The following is a 20,000-nucleotide window of genomic DNA, read 5'->3' on the forward strand; positions in this document are numbered from 1 at the left end:
TGTTTGTTTGTTTTTTTTTTACTTTATTTTATTACTTTCCGAGTGCGGTGAACACGATGAATGTGTTTGGGTCTTGGCTTACAGTGTGCAGTTGCGTTTAAGGATGTGTGAAAAACACCACCACAATGACTTCCTTTGTTTTATTTCTTTTGTTTGTTTGTTGTTGCTTTTTTTTTTGCTTGGTTTTGTTTTTCTCAACATTGGAACAGTCAGTTCCGTTTGTCTCTCGATCTCTTTCAAACTGTATGGGATTTTTTTTCTTTTTTCGGTGACCGTAAAAGTTCGGGTTTCGCATTCGCTCCTGACATCGTTGAGATTTTTATTTGTTCTATATTTTTTTAACCGTTTTATCTATTTAAATGTTTATCTATTTCATTTTTATCTAATTCATTCATTCCTTTTTTTTTTATTATGTGTGATATATCATGTGCTATAAAAGAGGGGAAGATGAAACTTCCTTTGTGACAAAGAGGAACAATACAATGCAATACATTATGTCTGTACAGCATGCATGTGCATACACCGACGTCCCGTGTGCAGCATGCGCTTAGAGCACGTAAAAGAACCCACGGCAACAAAGGCCTTGTCCCCGGCAAAAACTCTGTGAAAAATTCACTTTGATAGAAAAAGAAACACACTTGCACACAGGAAAAAAAAAAAAAAGAATGAAAGGGTGGGACTACATGGTAGCGATGTGTTCTCTCTAGGAGAATACCACGAATTTTACAGAGAAATCTGTTAAGAAAAAAGAGCACTACACTACACAACACTCCACTACACTACACTAAAATACGTCAAGAAAGAAAAGCTTAGTTTTAGTTTCAAGGAAGCGTCAAAGAGTATTGTATTGTATTGCGTTACCTTTATGTCACAACAATGTTTTCTGTGTGAAATTATTGTATTGTATTGTGCTGTATGTATATATGTATGTATGTATGATAGTCAGTCGTGTCCAACTATGGCCATCAGAACAGCAGCTGGGGCAACTCCTGTCACAACTATCCGGGCTAGAATTTGATTATAGTGGAGAGCGTCTTGCCCAAGCTACATCCCCACTCCCCCGGCCAAGAGGGTTTCAGGACAGTCGGCGTTGGGGGTGGTTCCCAAAGGCCAGCTAGCTCCCAAGGCTGTAGCACTAAGAGCCAGTGCAAGAGCCTCCCAGTTTGAGAGTCATAGTCCTTCACAAGAGACTAAGCTGTAAATGACTTTCTATTGTAATGGAGGAACCATTGATCATACAGCTCTCACTTTGCTGTTGGTAGCGTATCGTATTGTATTGTATTGTATTGTATTGTATTGTATTGTATTACCTTGAATTTCGGGTTATTTTTCCCTGGGACAGAGTGTCACCACAGTTCAGCGCCACTCCATTTTTGTGTTTGTTTTGTTCCGGGTTTCTTTTTTTTTCTTTTTTTTTAGAGAGTATATCCTCCAATATATATATATATATATATATATATATATATATATATATATATATATACTACACCACATCTGATTTTTTTTGTTTTTTTTTTTTTGTTTTTTTTTTTGTTTCGATTCATTTGTAATTCAGAAAGGGAGTGGATGAGGTGGAGGGGTATAGAAGCCAGACTTTAAGAAAAGATATTACATCTGCTTGTGGTTGCTCAAGTCATGTGTAAATGAATGTTATATTTACACTTTAGTCTCAAAACAAAGCCCCCCAACTTTTCTTACTAAAACACAGTGGTTCCCAGACACACTCAGAATAGTTTCTTCACAAAAACAAAAACATTTGGCTTCTTCGAAGTCACATGAATTTTTATATATATATATATATATATATATATATATATATATATATATATATATATATATACTAGTGTCAGGGTGACACAGCTTAACGTTTTTAAATTCACCAGCATCTATACCATTAATTCAGAGCCTGAAAACTAATTTCCATCTTTCTCAAAAAGAGAAATAGACTGAAAAAGGTACCAGGATAAAGAAGTTCCAAATATTGGAGAAAATAAAAAACACGTTTACAAGGAGACACTTTCTCAAACACCAGAATCTGCACAATCACACACAAGCATACAAATCAAACCTGACTAATAATTTTCATCTTTTATCAAGAAGAGAACTGGATTCAGAAAGCACACGGTTTAACTCTCTCCATACGAACGGCGAAAGAGACGACGTTAACAGCGTTTCATCCCAATTACCATCATCAAAATATTGCAAGCGGAAGGCTCTTATACTGAAGAGGTGAATGTTGACAAAGAATACCACAGTTCTGACGACGGAAGCTAAAGGCTGGGTCATTCAGACACCCACTAGACATCCGAGGGGTCTGTGTAGAGGAGAAGAGAGGACTGGCCGTACTGAGTGAGTTAACGAAAACGGAGTTGGGTGGGCGATTCAGGTTTGGGAAAAGATCCAAGATTTAGAAATTGCATGAACACGTTTCCCAGCATACTGTTTTTTCAAACAACGACAACCAGCCCATGAATTCGACCCCAAATTTTGAAATCATTACAGACAGCAGCAGTCAACCTCCGGCCAGGATCCACCATGGGTTATTTATGATGTAGCTGTTGACGAGATCATCTGATCCCTGATGCCAGTTGTGGCTGAAGCAGCCACACATTTCTGAGGCACTAAACAACGTCGTCCTTTTTCACTTGCTGCCTGGATACAGCGTTTGGACGGCCTTGGGGGTCAACGATTGCAAACCATCTGACTTGGTCTTGCTTGCGGTGTTGTCCCAATTTGCTAATTCCCATTTTGCCTGTTCTCCATTCGCCTATCACTAAAGTAGTGATTCCCGTTTCGCCTGTTCTCCATTCGCCTATCACTAAAGTAGTGATTCCCATTCGCCTGTTCTCCATTCGCCTATCACTAAAGCAGTGATTCCCGTTTCGCCTGTTCTCCATTCGCCTATCACTAAAGCAGTGATTCCCATTCGCCTGTTCCCAGTTTGCCCATGCGATGTTCACCCTTCAGATTCGAAGATGACCTTGGCTTCAAAAATCAGATGGAATACCGGTGGCTGTCTGTGGGTCCGGAGGTGACTGATGAGGCCAATCCGGGCCCTGAAGGCTCACCCACATGTGGGACACAAGTGAGTGGGTGCTGTTGCGGCAGTGGATGCTGCTCGGGTCTTGCGTACAGCACGCTTTCGTTGCGCTTCGGCGATGCCCCTGCCTTCAGCTGCACGGGCTCCTGTGGTGATCTTGCTGTGTCAAGCTGGACAGTCCAGAGCAAGCGTCTCCCACGTGTTGATGTCGACATCCAGGTCTTTGAAGGACGCTTTAAGGCAGTCTTTGTAGCGTTTCTTCTGCCCTCCAATTGAGCCAATGTACTCGGTTGCTCTCTCGCTCTCTCTGTCTCTTTCTGTCTCTCTCTCTCTCTCTCTCTCTAAAGGTGCTGGTGGGTGTGTGCGGGCGTGCAGGCGTGTGTCTGTGTATTTTAAAATACAACAAAAAGTTTCACTTTTTTTTTCCATTATTGGCCCGGTTTCTAGTGTGAAGGGTCTGGTCTCTGCTTGATACAGCAAACTGTGTCCGCCTCTCTCGCTTTGAACACGGACAAAGCTTTCTTCTAAACTAAATTTTTCATAATTCGGGTGCTTGGTGTGCTTTCTATTTTAATTGATGTTTGCATCTATAAAGAGGTTTTGAGAGAGACATTTATTCAGTATTCATACACATTTTTTTTATTTTGTTTTATTTATCTACCTATTTATTTTATTTTATTTTATTCTTTATTATTATTATTATTATTTTTATATCTTCTCTTGTACGCTTATAGTTGACTTATCAAGTTTTTTGCGCCTTATAAATATTATCATTATTAGTAGTAGTTCTTTTTTTTATGTATTTATCTATTATTTATTTATTTACTTACTTATTTATTATATTTTATTTTATTTATTTATTTGTGTGTGTGAGTGTGTGTGTGTGTGTGTGTGTGTGTTGTTTTGTTTTGTTTTTCTCAAGGCCTGACTAAGCGCGTTGGGTTACGCTGCTGGTCAGGCATCTGCTTGGCAGATGTGGTGTAGCGTATATGGATTTGTCCGAACGCAGTGACGCCTCCTTGAGCTACTGATACTGATACTGGTACTGATACTTTTACACTTGATGAAATATTTTGCCCTGAAATGGCAGGCGATCTCTCTCTCTCTCTCTCTCTCTCTCTCTCTCTCTCTCTCTCTCTCTTTCTCTTTCGCTCGTTCGTTCGTTCACGTTGAAGCGAGCGCAAGGACTGATGGGAAAAGTACCAGGATCAACAGTTTCCCTTTTGTTCTCCGAAGTGTTAGTATTGACAGTACCGTTGATAATGGCGGGATATTGCAGTTACATCATAATTATAATCTTTGTCATTGCTCGCTCGCTCTCTCTCTCTCTCTCTCTCTCTCTCTATCTATCTATCTATCTATCTATCTATCTATCTATCTCCCTCCCCCCCCCCACTCTCCCTCTCTCTGTATGTCTAGTTGTGCAAATGAAATTGCGTATATTCTGCTATTGTGAATATTTTGGCTTCCATTTTTTCCACACAGTTTTCTTTAGACAGAGGGTCAGGTGCAAACAAGCATATTGTGCTTATTCCTTTCACCTCTTGAAATAACATTGAGTTTCGTTTCGTTTCGTTTCCCTGTGTGTGTGTGTGTGTGTGTGTGTGTGTGTGTGTGTGTGTGTGTGTGTGTGTCTGTCTGTCTGTCTGTCTCTGTCTCTCTGTATCTGTCTCTCTTTCTCTCTATCCTTTTTCAATGAAACCCCCTTCAGGAAGGGGCTCTGGCTTTTATCTGAATAACCAATCGGTATCGTTATCGTCATCGTTATGTGGCTCTCTCTCGCTGTATCTCTCCTGTCTCTCTCTGTCTGTCTCTGTCTGTCAATCTCTCTCCATGTCTCTGTCTCTCTGTGTCTCTGTCTCTGTTTCTCCATGTCTCCGTCTCTCTGTCTCTGTCTCTGTCTGTCTCTCTCTCTTTCTCTCTCCTCTCTCTCTCTTTCTCTCTCTCTTTCTCTCTCATTTCTCTCTCTCTCTCTTTTTCTCTCCCCCTCTATCTCTTTCTCTCTCTCTTTCCCTCTTTCTCTCTCCTCTCTCTCTCTCTCCTCTCTCTCTCTATCTCTTTCTCTCTCTCTTTCCCTCTTTCTCTCTCCTTTCTCTCTCTCCTCTCTCTCTATCTCTTTTTCTCTCTTTCTCTCTCCTCTCTCTTTCTCTCTCTCCTCTCTTTCCTCTCTCTCTCTTCTCTCTCCTCTCTTTCTCTCTTTCTGTCTCTCTCCTCTCTCTCTCTGTCTCTCTCCCCTCTCTCTCTTTCTCTCTCTCTTTCTCTCTCTCCTCTCTCTCTTTCTCTCTGCTCTCTTTCTCTCTTTCTCTCTCTCTCCTCTCTCTCTCTCTCTCCTCTCTCGCTTTCTCTCTCCCCTCTCTCTTACTCTCTCTCGCTCTCTCCTCTCTTTCTTTCTCTCCTTTCTCTCTCTCTTTCTGTCTCTTCTCTCTCTCCCCTCTCTCTCTCTCTCTCTCTCTCTCTCTCTGTCCTTTTCCCTCAACGACGAAAGCGGGACAGCACAGAGAAGACATAGGACACAGGCGTGGCAGGGAAGGGCAGTGTCGCTGCACTGCACTGTTTGCAGAGAGAGAGAGAGACAGAGAGAGAGAGACAGAGAGAGAGAGAGAGAGAGAGAGAGAAAGTCCCCGGGTCACAAAGATCTTTATCAAACGAAGAAAAAGAGTGAAAGGGAGATGTCCCCAACTGTGTTGGCTGACTGCACTGTTAACAGGCTTGCCACGCTCTAACGTGACCCGGGGAATCAGTCTGTCGGGGGTGGGGTGGGGTGGCTATTAGCAACACTTACACCGGTGAGTGTGGGTGCGGTGGGTGGGGAGGGAGGGCGGATAGGGTAGGGGGGGGAAGGAGGGGGTTCTAGTGATTATCTTGTGTGTGTGTTTTTTTTATTTTGTTTTTTTGTTTGTTTGTTTTTTCTTCATATACGAAAAATCATAGTTTCCCTGTCTACTAAAGTTCAGATTACGGTATAAATGTAGAAGATGGGTAGTTGTCTTCGATTTCGCGTCTTTCCACTCTGACACAGTCTGAGTAGTATTAGTAGAAAATGGGTATATGCATCATAGGCAAATAAGTCCTTCTTTGGGCTCTATGAATGACTTTTTAGTGCGCAGATGTGCTTGAAACTGCACTATATCCCCGTTTTTTGGTTGTTTGTTTGTTCGTTCGTTTGTTTGTTGTTGTTTTTAATTCTGTCGATTTCTTTTCGTCAAGGGAAAGGAATTAAAGAGTGACGTTCCCGGGAATATGTTGAATAGGCTTGGCGTCGTAATAGCTCGTCACGTGATGAAGTACTTCCGGTGTATTGAAAACGCTCCAACACCAGCGATTTCAGTTTCAGTTTGAGTTTTAAGAAGCAACCTGGATATATACGTAGTAGACAGGTAGCTGTAAGGATTGGCAATCAACTGGCATAGACATTCCGGTATGTATGATGTCGACAGTGAATGCTGCAGATTGCATAATCAAAAGAAATAGTCATTCATTTTGTACTTAACTAACTTCGGTGTTAAGAACACAATAAACAAACAAAATAATGGATAAATAAATGAATTAATTAATCAATCAATCAATCAATCAATCAATATTTGCGCGCGAGTGTGTCTGTGTGTGAATTGTCCGTACCTGGACCTGTTAGAATTATGCGAGACAGCACGTAATGCATATCCACGGCTAATATTAATAATACTATACAGTCAGGCTATAAAATACTGACATTTGCTTTCGTTCCTTACAACATTTTCACCCACAAACTTTCTTTTCTTGTAAACAAAAGATTCAGCCTGCTTGCTTTCTATCAGTTTCGGTGAGAGCCCCTTGTTACCTACAATAGTTTCACTCACAAACTAAACAGCTTTCTTTTCTTCTAAAGAAATTCAGCCTGCATGTTTTCTATCAGCTTCGGCGAGATTAACCCAAGCCTCCCCTGCCCCCCCCCCTCCCTCCCTCCCCCCCCCCCCCCCCCCCCCCACTCCCCACCCACCCACATTGATTCTTTTGATGTGTATTTTCTGCACGTTTCTCAACTCATTTCTTCCCCTCTGTGTCAAATCCAACATTCGTGTGCTTATTGATATGCTTTTTCTTTCAATCTATTCACCTCAGAAAGTTATCACCAGAAAATAATGTCAACAATAAACCGATTGCGCTCTCTTCCCTCCTTCCTTATTACAGGAGCACTTTCTTTCTTTTTCTTTTCTTTTTTTCTTTCTTTTTTTTTTTCTTTTCAAAGGTGAGCGGCCATGGGAAAAATTGTTGTCTGGCCAAGTGTGGGAAGGCCGCCAACGCTTGACTTGAGGTGTGAGAGGTAGGGGGTGTGGGGGTGGATTGGGAGTGGTGAGATGGGGGTTGAGGTTGGGGTTGGGGTGGGGGTGGTTACAGTAAAAAAAAAAACCACAAAAAAACTCTCTCTCTCTCTCTCTCTCTCTCACACACACACACACACACACACACACACACACGCACACACACACACACACACACACACACACACACACACACACAACTGCTCAAACGCTGGAGACTTATGTCTTCACTGCCAGTGGGCGTTGGTGTCTGTGATTGTGATGCGTGTGTGTGTGGGTGGGGGGGGGGGGTTGAGGGGGGGGGATCAGTTTGTGTGTGTATGTGCCTGTATCTAGGGAGGGAGGATGTATCAGTGTATGAGTGTGTGTCTATCTATCTGTGTGAGGGGTGGAGGGGAGGGGGGAGGTGTATGTGTGTGTGTTTGTATGTCTTTATGTTTGTGGATATGCACGCGCGGCTATCTTTATGTGTGTGTGAGGAGGGGGGAGAGGGCGGGAGGCGGGGGGGGGGGAGGGGGGTGATGAGTGGGGAGTGTGCGCGTACGTGCGTACCAGTGTGTGTGTGTGTGTGTGTGTTTGTGTGCGCGTATGCGCGAGCGTGTGCGTGCATGTCAATGTGTGTGCGTGCGTGCGTCCGTGCGTGTCACTGTCTGTGTGTGCGCGCGCGCGCTCGTGCGCCGGTTGTGTGCCCCCACCCGGGTCCTTCAAGAACGTCGCTCACACTGGCTGATCCCACCCACCCCGTTTCACAAGTCAAGGGTCCCCGTTACCCGATTTGCTGCTCCCTTCCCCACCCCCACCCCACCACCCACCCAACCCACCCCATCCACCACCACCACCACCCGTTCCACACTCCCCCCCACGCACCCCCTCCCACCCCCCCCACACCACGCCCAAACCCCCATCGGCCGAGCCACCCGTGCCAACGTTAACAACCACCACCACCACCACCACCACCCCTACCACCTCCACCCCTTCCTCCCCGCCGTTCCCATCGCCCCACGTGACGTCACAAGGGGTGGGGTGTGGTGGGGTGGGGTGGGGGGTGGTTGGTGGCTTTTGTCATGTAAAAACGCGCTCCTAAAACTTGAATGAACTTAATTTGGGAACGTATAAAAGAGCGGGTGTAAGCCAACATGGCCGCAGTCTTTAGTGCCAACCAACCAGTTTCGGGTGCCAATGTGTCCAAGAGGGTGCAAGTGTGAGCGTCAGCGTTATCCTCTGGACACAGCTACTGCTTTCAGGACTAGTGGTTATAGCTGCTGTCGACATCCACAGCTGTTGCTGCTACTTCGGGGATATAGGCTACTACTACTACTACTATTACTACTGATAGTGCGAGTCTGGACTGTACTGTATTGTTGGTTTTTTGGTTTGTTTTCGGGGTGGGGTTTTTTTTTTTCGTCGAGCTCTGGTTGTGACTGGAGTTGTTGCGGGGCAGTTTCCATGCATCTGAACATCGCGTGTGCTCTGGTGTGCATTTCGCTACACTTTGCATGTGAGTGCTGCAAATTGCTGTTCGTGGGAGCTTGTTTTTTTTTTGTTTTGTTTTTTTTTTTTTTTTTTCAAACGTTGTTCTGAGTGGATAAAGATGATGATGATGATGATGAATGAATGAATGAATGAGAACTATCATTTTAGCATTTATTTTGTCGTTAGTTTGTATGATTAACCTTTTTTTATTTGCTTTTTTTTAATGTTGTTTCTAGATTCTTCTTTTCTTTTTTTTCTTTTCTTTTTTTTTGTTGCTTTTATTTCATGCTTGTTCTCTTTTTCTTATTGTTTTTGTTTGTTTTGTTTTTTTGTTTTTTTTCTGTCTATGTAGTTGTGCTTTTGCGTGAGTGTGTGTTTTTTTGCTTCATTTATGCAGTTGTATTTTTGGTGTACATATAATTATGTTCATTGGTTCTGTTGCATGTGTTGGCTAGAGTGCGACCGGGTAGAGAATTCTGTAGTGAAAGCCAGAGAGAGAGAGAGAGAGAGAGAGAGAGAGAGAGATGAATGTTGGTTAACATATACATATATTAGTTCATTTTGTCCGACTATGACTATGACAATAAGAACAGCAGAGAAGACGACTGCTGTCCCGACATGTGGAGTGATGGCCTAGAGGTAATGAGTCCGCATAGGAAGCGAGAGAATCTGAACGCGCTGGTTCGAATCAAGGCTCAGCCGCCGATATTTTCTCCCCCTCCACTAGACCTTGAGAGATGGTCTGGACGGTAGTCATTTGGATGGGACTATAAACCGAGGTCCCGTGTGCAGCATGCACTTGGCGTATGTAAAAGAACCCACGGCAACAAAAGGGTTGTTTCTGGCAAAATTCTATAGAAAAATCCACTTCTATAGGAAAAACAAATAAAACTGCATGCAGGAAAAAATACAAAAAATGGGTGGCGCTGTAGTATAGCGACGCGCTCTCCCTGGGGAGAGCAGCCCGAATTTCACACAGAGAAATTTGTTGTGATAAAAAGAAATACAAATACTATCTAAGCCAGAATGTGAATATAGTCGAAAGTGTCTTGCTCAAGTTGCATCCCCACTCTCTCGGCCAAGAGGGCGTTAGGACAGTCAGCGATAGGGTGATCTCCAAAAGCCGACTAGCCCCCAAGGGTGCAGCACTAAGAGCAAGCGCAGTCTTGCCTTCTTGTTTGGGAAGTCATAGTCCTCCACAAAAGACTAAGCTGTGAATGACTTCCCATTGCGGCGAAGAAATCGCTGATAGTACAAATCTCACTTTGCTGTTGGTCCAACTGTAAGCTTATGTCAATCTCTGAAATAAGCCTGTTGTATATTGTTTAGAAACCTCTCTTCCTCCCCATGCACTCCCCCCCCTCTCTCTCTCTCTTTCTCTGTCTGTCTGTCTGTCTCCGTCTCTCTCTCTCCCTCTCTCTTGCTCTCTTTCCTCTGTCTTTCAGTCTTTCTCTGTTACAGTTTTTCTTCTTCTTTTAAGGTATACCCTTCTTTGTCTTCTCCCTTTCTTCTCTTCTTTTCTCTTCAATGATGTTGTATTTCTGTCAAAATATGTTATTAACTGGCAGTTTTTTTCGCCTTACTAGTAACAAAAATAACACACAAGCACACGCGCACACACACAAGCACGCACGCACTCACGCATTTACGCACGCATACACTCACGCACACTTCCACGCACACACACACACACAGGAGGGATGGGGGGGGGAGGGAGAGAGAGGATGGGGGCTAGAGGGAGAGAAAGAGGGAGAGCTAAGGATGGGGAGGGAGGAGGGTGTGGTGGGATTCAAACCGACAGACACAGAGACAGACAGAGAGAGAGAGAGAGAGAGATGTATAGGAACAGAAAGAGACACAGAGACACCGAGAATTAGACAGAGACACAGAGAGTGACAGGGCAAGATAGGACGGTTTTTATTACAAATTCTAGCTCAACCACACTGACCCGATAACAGCTGTCCAATGCTGTACAAAGCAAACTGACCGGATACCATTTCAAAGGGCTGACCCAGACTGACCGATGATATCATTATTTACAATCCTCCCTTGTGACGGGGGCAGCGGCGGCCGATTGGTTAAAAGCTCTGAATTCTCCCCCCCCCCTCCCCTGACCAAAGTTCACGGGTTCGATTCCCGGCTTCGACGCGCGCCTGATGGATTAAAGGGTGGATATCTTTCTCGATCTTCTATGTCAACATATATGCAGACCTGTTGGTGCCTGAAACCCCCTTCGTGTGTATACGCATGCAGATGATCAAATACGCACTTTAAAAAAAAATCCTGTAATCCTTGTCAGCTTTCGGTGGGTTAGGGAAACACAAACATACCCAGCATGCACACCCCTGGGGTATGGCTGTCGACGTGGCGGGGTACAAACGGTCATACACGTGACAGCCCATTCCTACATTCTGGTGAACGTGGGAGTTGCAGCCCACGTCCACAAAAGAAGAAGAAGGAGGGAAAGAAGAAGGAGAAGAAGCTTCCATTGTGCGCCATGCCATTTGGCTTGAACAGAGGAATGAATTATGTGAGAGGGAGTGTAGAATGTTTGTATGTGATCTCTCTCTTTCTTTCTCCGTGTCTCTGTCTGTCTGTCTGTCTGTCTGTCTCTCTCTCTCTCTCTGCGTTTGTGTTTCTGTGTGTCTGTGTATGTGTGTGTCTCTCTTCCTCTCTCTCTCTGTCTCTCTGAACAAAAGAAAGTTAAAACAAAAGTTGGGAAAAGAAATGGTGTGTGTGTGTGTGTGTGTGTGTGTGTGTGTGTGTGTGTGTGTATGCGAGGGTGAAATTCCGATGGCGCATGCGTATGTGTCAAAGACATGAACTTAAGGGGAAGAGACAGAGTGAGAGGGAGAGAGAGGTGGGGGGGAAGGAGAGCAACTCACAACTCAGAGCTCAGGATTTTCAATGTGAGGTCATCGACCTAGACATATACATGGTTACACGTGTTGCAAACAAACATATATTCACCAAACCTTTAGAATGATTAACAACAGCAATAAGTAAGGAAAACTAAAAAAAAATAATGAAATAAGGAGGTGGGGGGGGGGGGGGAGCGGGGGGGGGTGGGGGCTGGGGAGAGAGAGAGAGGAAGGGAGGGAGACAGACAGACAGACAGACAGACAGACAGGAAATCGAACTTCTCTGGGCTTCCGCAACCCCCGCATTGAAATGAATGTAACATTCCTATTTGGTGAATGTTGCCGGCAATTGTTAGAACACTCAACTTCACCCCCCACCCCCACACCCCACCCCCATACCCCACACTCCCGCGACACATTACCTTCCACTGAGTAATACGCCTACCTACTTCTCTGATTGACAGCCTGTTCAGAAAGTCTCTGTATTTCGTGAGATCCTTATACATTCAGTACTGATTGCCGCCTTTGACTTAATGAGCCTGACTGTTTGGAAGTCTCTGTCACGAAGTATGGCGAGGCGTTGGACTCCTGACCCTGTGTTCACCAGTGATCAGGGTTCGATTCTCCGTTGAGGTATTGTGTCGTTTTCTTGGGAAAGGCACTGGACTCCGATTTTTTTTTGTTCTCACTCCACCCGGGTGTGAACGGGTACGTGACTTCGGCTACGGAAGGTTAAAACGGCGGGAAGAGAGGATTGGGCCCTTGACAAGCCCTTGGACACAGTGGGTATGAGTTCACTGCTACCAATGGTCGTAAAACGCTATGAGACGATTAACCCTGAACTGTTTTATTCTGGTCCCACCTGTAGGATATATAGAAACTTTTTTGTTTTTGTTTTTATTTTTACATGTCGCGCGACTATGCTTAAAGGGTGTGACATGGTCCGATATGTGTGGAGCCGCTAGGAGTGGAGTGGTGGCCTAGTGGTGATGCTCCCTGACCAGCGAGTGTCTATAGGTTCGAATCTCTTTATCATACGGAACAGTGGGTTTTGGGGAGGGGTGTGTGTGTTTTTTTGTTTACCTTTGCGCACATTCGCGAATCTACTGCAACAAAAGGGTTGTTGTCCCTGTGTGTATGTATGATAATCAGTCGTGTCCGACTATGGCCATCAGAACAGCAGAGGAGGCAACTGCTGTCCCGACTATCTGGGTTAGAGTTTTGATTATAGTGGAGGGTGTCTTACCCCAAGTTACATCCCCACTCTCTCGGCCAAGAGGGTTTTAGGACAGTCGGCGTCGGGGATGAACGGTTCCCAAAGGTCAGCTAGCTCCCAAGGTTGCAGCACTAAGAGCCAGTGCAATTTTGCCTCCTAGTGAGAGTCATAGTCCTTCACAAAAGACTAAGCTGTGAATGATTTCCTATTGCAAATGGAAACCATTGATAATACACTTCTCAGTTTTTGCTGTTGGTCCAGCTGTAAAGTTATGTCAGTCTGTGTTGTCCTTGGTAAAATCTGTAGACAAGTCCTTTAGTCTGACAGTATTTGTATTTGTTGTATTTGTATTTCTTTTTATCACAACAGATTTCTCTGTGTGAAATTCAGGCTGATCTTCCCAGGGAGAGCGTGTCGCTAGACTACAGCGCCATTTTTTTTTTTTTTTTTTTTTTTTTCTGCGCGCGGTTTGATTTATTTTTCCTATCGAAGTGGATTTTTCTGCAGAATTCTTGCCAGGAACAACCCTTTTGTTGCCGTGGGATCTTTTACGTCCGCTAAGTGCAAGCTGCACACGGGACCTCGGTTTATTGTCTCATCCGAATGACTAGCATCCAAACCATCACTCAAGGTCTAGTGGAGGGGGAGAAAATATCGGCGGCTGAGCCGTGATTCGAACCAGCGCGCTCAGATTCTCTCGCTTCCTAGGCGGACGCGTTACCTCTAGGCCATCACTCCACTATCACTTCACAAGTTGGGGAGGAAACCCTGGGTGAAATCAGGCCTGTACCTCCCACCCCGCATTAGGCGACAGGTGGAAGGCTGTGAACAAACACTGACATGCAGCAATATTGATTAACCGGGGGGTACCCGTTATGCCGCCGTCCCGTTATGCCGCCGACCCGCTATGCCGCTATCCCGCTTTATTCCCTTTCGCTTTTCATCACATGCGCGTGAAAAGTGATATATGACAGTAGCAGTTTTCACAAATGACGTATATTATGATGTAAACACTGAATGACACTAAAACTCGCCATTTAGAGGTGGGCTCGTGCAAATGCAAACTAAATGATAAAAAATATGTATTCAGGACAAATGTAATACTTTCAATTTTCTACATTTTTAATGAGAAACAAAACCAATAACAAGCAAAAAGAAAAAAAGTGTGCTAGAAACGAATTTTAAAGGAAAGTTTCTTGTACAGATCATTTCTCCACTAGTATCTATAGCCCAAAACAAGGAAATGGCGGAAACAATCTTCCAATGTACTGCAAATGTAAAATGCCCTGGTACCGAAAGGGAATAAAATCATATTACCGCAGACCCATTGTCAAACAATCTCTCTCTCTCTCTCTCTCTCTCTCTCTCTCTCTCTCTCTCACACACACACACACACACACACACACACACACATACACACACACAGACACATACCCAATCACACGCAAAAAGAAATAAAAGATCATAACAACCAATGTTTGTCCCAAACAAACTTTTTTGTGACAAAAGACAATCCGTAAACGGGTCGGCGGCATAGCGGGTCGGCGGCACAACGATACGCTCCCCAAGGGTACTGACAAAGCTTCCTATGTCCTTTCTGTCTGTGCCTATGTCTTATTGTTTGGCCTCACTCATGTCCGTCTGTCTCTCTGTCTCTGTTCTCTCTGTCTCTGTCTCCGTCTCTCTAGTTTGCTAGCTCACTCGCTTTCTTCGCTCGCTCGTTCGCTGTGTGTGTGTGTGTGTGTGTGTGTGTGTGTGTGTGTGTGTGTGTGTGTGTGTGTGTGTGTGTGTGTGTGTGTGTGTGTGTGTGTGTTCTCTCTCTCTCCCCGTTTCTCTTCTCTGCCCGTCTCTCTCTGTCTGTTTGTCTTTTTTTTCTCTCTCTTTCACTCTCTCTCTCTCTACCTATTTTGCACTCTCTCTCCCTAAACTGATAATATCTGACCCTGGAATAGATGTTTAAGAAAAGGAATGGCGAGACCATATATGGTTTTGCTTGCTCAACAGAGCTCCAATCAGTTGCTTCTGCATCTCTGGCTTTGTCTCTGTCTGTCTGTCCGTCTGTCTGTCTGTGTGTGTGTATATATATATAACTATATATATATATATAACTATATATATATATATATGTGTGTGTGTGTGTGTGTGTGTGTGTGTGTGTGTGCAGGCCTATTTATCTATTTTTATACCTGACACCACACTCTGCGCGCGCAGAAAGAGAGAGAGAGACAGACAGAGAGACAGAGACAGAGAGACAGAGAGATCGGCAACGACAAAGACTCATAACAGTTGAAAAGTTGTAATTCCCGACTCCTGCAATAGGAACACACGCACTTTGGCGGGATGCCAAGCAAGCCGATATTATTATCATTGAGAGGAAAGCCTCTATAATTACATTCTTGCCAGGTGCGGTTTCCCCAGCTTTAAAACAGAAGATACACAGTCCAGAGTTTGCTGAAATTCTATTGTTGACATGATATTCTATATGTAAATTAAATGAAATCACGCACACACACACACACACACACACACACACACACACACACACACACACACACACACACACACATTCGGGATGACAAGTTTTCTCCCTTTGTCCCACCCACTCCTATCACAGACACCTATATGATGTCCAGTGGGTGTATGAATAACCTAGCATATCGCTTTTGTTGTCAGAATTGAGGTATTTTTGGTCTTCAGCCTACAGCTTTAATTTGTCGTGAGAAAAGCGGTATTGTTCGTTTTCAACCAATAGCTTTCGTCGTGAGAAAAGCGGTATTAATAGTCTTCAGCCAATAGCTTTCGTCTTCAGAAAGCGGGTATTATTGTCTTCAGCCAATAGCTTTCGTCTTCAGAAAAGCGGTATCACTGGTCTTCAGCGTATAGCTTTCATCTTCAGAAAAACGGTATTAATAGTCTTCAGGCTATAGCTATCGTAGTCAGAATTGCGGTATTATTGGCCTTCAGGCTTTAGCTTTCGTCGTCAGAAAAGCGGATTTTTGTCTTCAATGTACAGCTTTCGTCGTCAGAAATGTGGCATTATTGGTCTTCAGCCAATAGCTTTCGTCGTCAGAAATGCTGTGTTATTGATTTTCAGCCAATAGCTTTCGTCGTCAGAAATGTGGCATTATTGGTTTTCAGCCAATAGCTTTCGTCGTCAGAAATGTGGCATTATTGGTTTTCAGCCAATAGCTTTCGTCGTCAGAAATGCTGTGTTATTGATTTTCAGCCAATAGCTTTCGTCGTCAGAAATGCGGTATTATTTGTCTTCAGGCTATAGCTCTAGTCGTCGGAAATGCAGTATTACTAGTTTTCAGCCAATAGCTTTCGTCGTCAGAAATGCGGACTTTGGTCTTCAGGCTGCAGATTTCGTCGTCAGAATTTCGGTATCACTGGTCTTCAGTTTTCGTCGTCAGAAATGCGGTTGACATTGTCTTGATCCATTTCTTCATTATGAGACCTTCCGCATGTAACATTGTAGTGGTTTCAGCAGCGGTGAAATGTGGCCATCGTCACCTCTTGTGTCGTTCGTAGGCAAAGAGTTAAATCTTCACTTTCAGTTTCAGTTTCAGGAGGAAGGTGTCAGAATGGTGATGACACTTATCTGCCAATACATTGTCCGTGAGGGTGTGGGTTCGAATCCCGGTGTCGTCCTTTGTCCCAAATTTGACATGAAAATCAAACGGAGCATCTAGTCATTTAGATGAGACTATAAACCGAAGCCCCGTGTGCAGCATGCACTTTGCGCAATGAAAAAGAACCCGTGGCAACATAAGTCTTGTACTCAGGTATGTTTTTTCCAGAAGAAATCCACTTTGACATGTAAACACACATATATGCATGCACTCAATGCCTGACGAAGCGCGTTGGGTTATGCTGCTAGTCAGGCTTCTGAATAGCAGATGTGGTAAAAGCGTATATGCATTTGTCCGAACCCAGTGACGCCTCCTTGAGAAACTGAAACTTTACTTGTATTTGTATTTCCTTTTATCGCAACAGATTTCTCTGTGTGAAATTCGGCCTGCTCTCTCCCCAGGGAGAGCGCGTCGCTATAATACAGCGCCACCCATTTTTGGTTTTTTTTTTCCTGCGGGCAGTTTTATTTCTTTTTCCTATCGAAGTGGGTTTTTTCTACAGAATTTTGCCAGGAACAACCATTTAGTTGCCGTGGGTTCTTTTAAGTGCGCTAAGTGCATGCTGCACACGGGACCTCGGTTTATCGTCTCATCCGATTGACTAGCGTCCAGACCACCACTCAAAGGTCTAATGGAGGGGGAGAAAATACCGGCGGCTGAGCCGTGATTCGAACCGGTGTGCTCAGATTCTCTCGCTTCCTAGGCGGACGCGTTACTTCTAGGCAATCACTCTTGTTGATGATGATGATGGTTATATGAATATTTTTTTTATAGCGCCTGACCTCGGTCAGAGACCAAGCTCTAAGCATTTTTACAAACATGGAGTCATTTGCACATCAGGTTACCTACCTGGGTAGAGCCGACTGAAAGCTGACTTTGGGCGCTTATCATTCGTTTCCTTTGTCATTCATTCAGGTTTCATTCACACACACACACGCACACACGCACACGCACACACACACACACACACACACACACACACACACACACACACACACACGCACACACATTCAACTTTTTCTTCTTTTTTTCTTTTCTTTTTTTTTTAACAAAAACCATGCCGTTGATTTCCAGTGGCAGGATACAAGTGGGAGGTGATCAACGATGTGAAGCCCTTTGACGACTCGGGCACACAGGAGGACATCCTCTTTCGGGAAGACCTCATCCCCTACGAAGCCAGCAAAACCAGGTCCAAACTCAGACCCAAACCGGCGCCCAAGGCCCCGTCAGCTAACAGTAAGTGACTGGTGGCACGAACCTTTGAAAACCCCTTCAGTGCCAGCAGAAAAACAGCAAAAAGTGGTGTTTCAAGTCATAAAACATTATCTAAAACAATTAGCCTAAAACTGAGAAAATGGTCTGGAGATATACAACTCAAGATAAAATGTGTGAATTTTCAGCCTTCCAAAGTTATTTCCCTTCTTCTGATGACGTCAGTGATGTTGCTCTGCACGTATCAGATACGTGCCTGGCAGTGAAATGGTTTAAGGCATTGCATAGTACTGCATTGTATTGCATTGCATTGCAATGTATCATACTGTATTGTGTTGGTTTGTATTGTTCTTCCTTAACTCTGTGAAGAGTCACTGGGGCACCGCACAGAAGAACTGATCACCAGATTCCTCCAGGTCTGCTGGTTGTGTGTCAAAGCTTGGTTCTCTGGAAAAAGTTTTTTCCTGTCCACACTGCAATGTTCCTTGGTAGATTGATTCAGGCCAGGCCATTGGATATTGCCACGTAACAAGATCCAATGGAAACTTTAATTTGACGTATGCTGAAAACAGATTGTTCTTCTTCTTGTTCTTGTTCTTGTTTAGGCTGATGTGGTGTGGTATTGCCTGTTGTTCTCTGTGTGTGTGTGCGTGTGTGTTTGTCTATGAGAGAGAGACAGGGGGTGGGTGGGGTGGGGGGTGGAGGAGAAGTGTAGACAGGCAGACAGAGGGATAAAGTGTTTATTTACTAGTGAATTTATGATTTAGTTGACTATTTGTTTATGTTGTTTTTTGTTTATTCATTTATTTGTTCATTCATTTGTTTATTCTATCTATATATATATCTATCTATCTATCTATCTATCTGTTTGTCTGTCTGTCTGTCTGTCTATCATCTCTCTGTCTATCTATCAATCTATCTATAACCATGTATATCTATCTGTCTATCTATCTCTCTGTCTGTCAGTCTATCAATCAATCAATCTATCTGTCTGTCTCTCTCTCTGTCTCTCAATCTATCAATCAATCAATCAATCAATCTATCTATCTATCTATCTGTCTGTCTGTCTGTCAATCAATAATTCTATCTACCTATCTATCAATCTATCTATCTATCTATCTATCGCCAGAACATGCTGACGTCAGGAGCATCAAAGCGGTCTTCAGGGACCCCCCTCCTCGTCAGCCCCCCCGGCGTGTCCCGAGAAGCGAGGAGGGGAAGAGCGAGGTGGAGGAGGAGGAGCTTCTGCCCCTGGGGGTGCCCCAAGGCCGCAACCAGAGACATTTGTTGGGTCTGGGCCTCGCCCCCTTGCAGGGCCCCACGCTTCCGCCGGCGATGGAACTCCGGCGTCAGATCGTTCGCTCTGGTGCAGGTGAGTTCTGTGTGTGTGTGTGGGCGTGTGCGTGCGCGCGCGCGCGCGCGTGTGTGTGTATGTGTGTGGTTTTTGTTTGTATTTTCCTTTAGCTCATGAAGGTTCTGATTCTCTCGACACATGATTGTCCTCAGTAAATAATTTATTAATTTATTACTACTAGCCATTTAAACGAAAGTTTTCCTGTGTTTTGCAATCAGGAGGCACATGAGAAATGACATTGCTTGTAACCGACTCTTCTAGTCAAGGATTAGGCATAATACAACATGAATATATATATATATATATATATATAGAGAGAGAGAGAGAGAGAGAGAGAGAGAGAGGGAGAGAGAGATCCCAGCACGTCAGTTTCTCAAGTTCCCTTTTCTACGGAAAAAAGACATCAGGTCTTGGATTTCTTCTTCTTCTTCTTCGTCTTCGTCTTCTTCTTCTTCTTCTTCTTCTTCTTCTTCTTCTTCTTCTTCGTCTTCTTCTTCTTCTTCTTCTTCAATGACAACGGGAATGAAAAACTCAGTCTTCGGGATGATGATGGTGATGATGATGACCATGACGGCAAACTGACACAATTGACGACGAACAAGACGAGGTTGTTATGCTGTATGATGATTATGACGACGATGATGATCATCATAAACATTGATGATTTCATGGAAGATAATGACGACAGTGATGATGATGATGATGATGATGAAAACGACAATGCTGATGGTTACGATAATGATGGTATTGATGAGGAATATGACGATGGTGGTGGTGATGGGGGTGTGGGGACGATGGTGATGATAATGAGACTACGTAAACGAAAACGACGATAACGATGGTAAAGACGACGACGACGACCATGATCATGATGATGAGGATGACGATGATAATGATGATGATGATGATGATTG

General features: G+C 44.1%; 1 protein-coding gene across 1 annotated transcript in view; it reads left to right on the forward strand.

The window, feature by feature from the left end:
- Positions 1-8,522: 8,522 nt before the first annotated feature.
- The window catches only part of LOC143292118 (uncharacterized), a 22,716-nt gene continuing 11,238 nt past the window's right edge, over positions 8,523-20,000 (forward strand). Inside the window, exons 1-3 of the mRNA XM_076602307.1 lie at positions 8,523-8,836; positions 17,595-17,756; positions 18,862-19,104. Of these exons, the coding sequence (XP_076458422.1) occupies positions 8,785-8,836; positions 17,595-17,756; positions 18,862-19,104 (457 nt within the window). The 5' untranslated portion in view covers positions 8,523-8,784. The remainder of the gene's footprint in view (positions 8,837-17,594; positions 17,757-18,861; positions 19,105-20,000) is intronic.

This window comes from Babylonia areolata, chromosome 18 (assembly GCF_041734735.1).
Source record: "Babylonia areolata isolate BAREFJ2019XMU chromosome 18, ASM4173473v1, whole genome shotgun sequence".
Taxonomy (NCBI): Eukaryota; Metazoa; Mollusca; class Gastropoda; order Neogastropoda; family Buccinidae; genus Babylonia; species Babylonia areolata.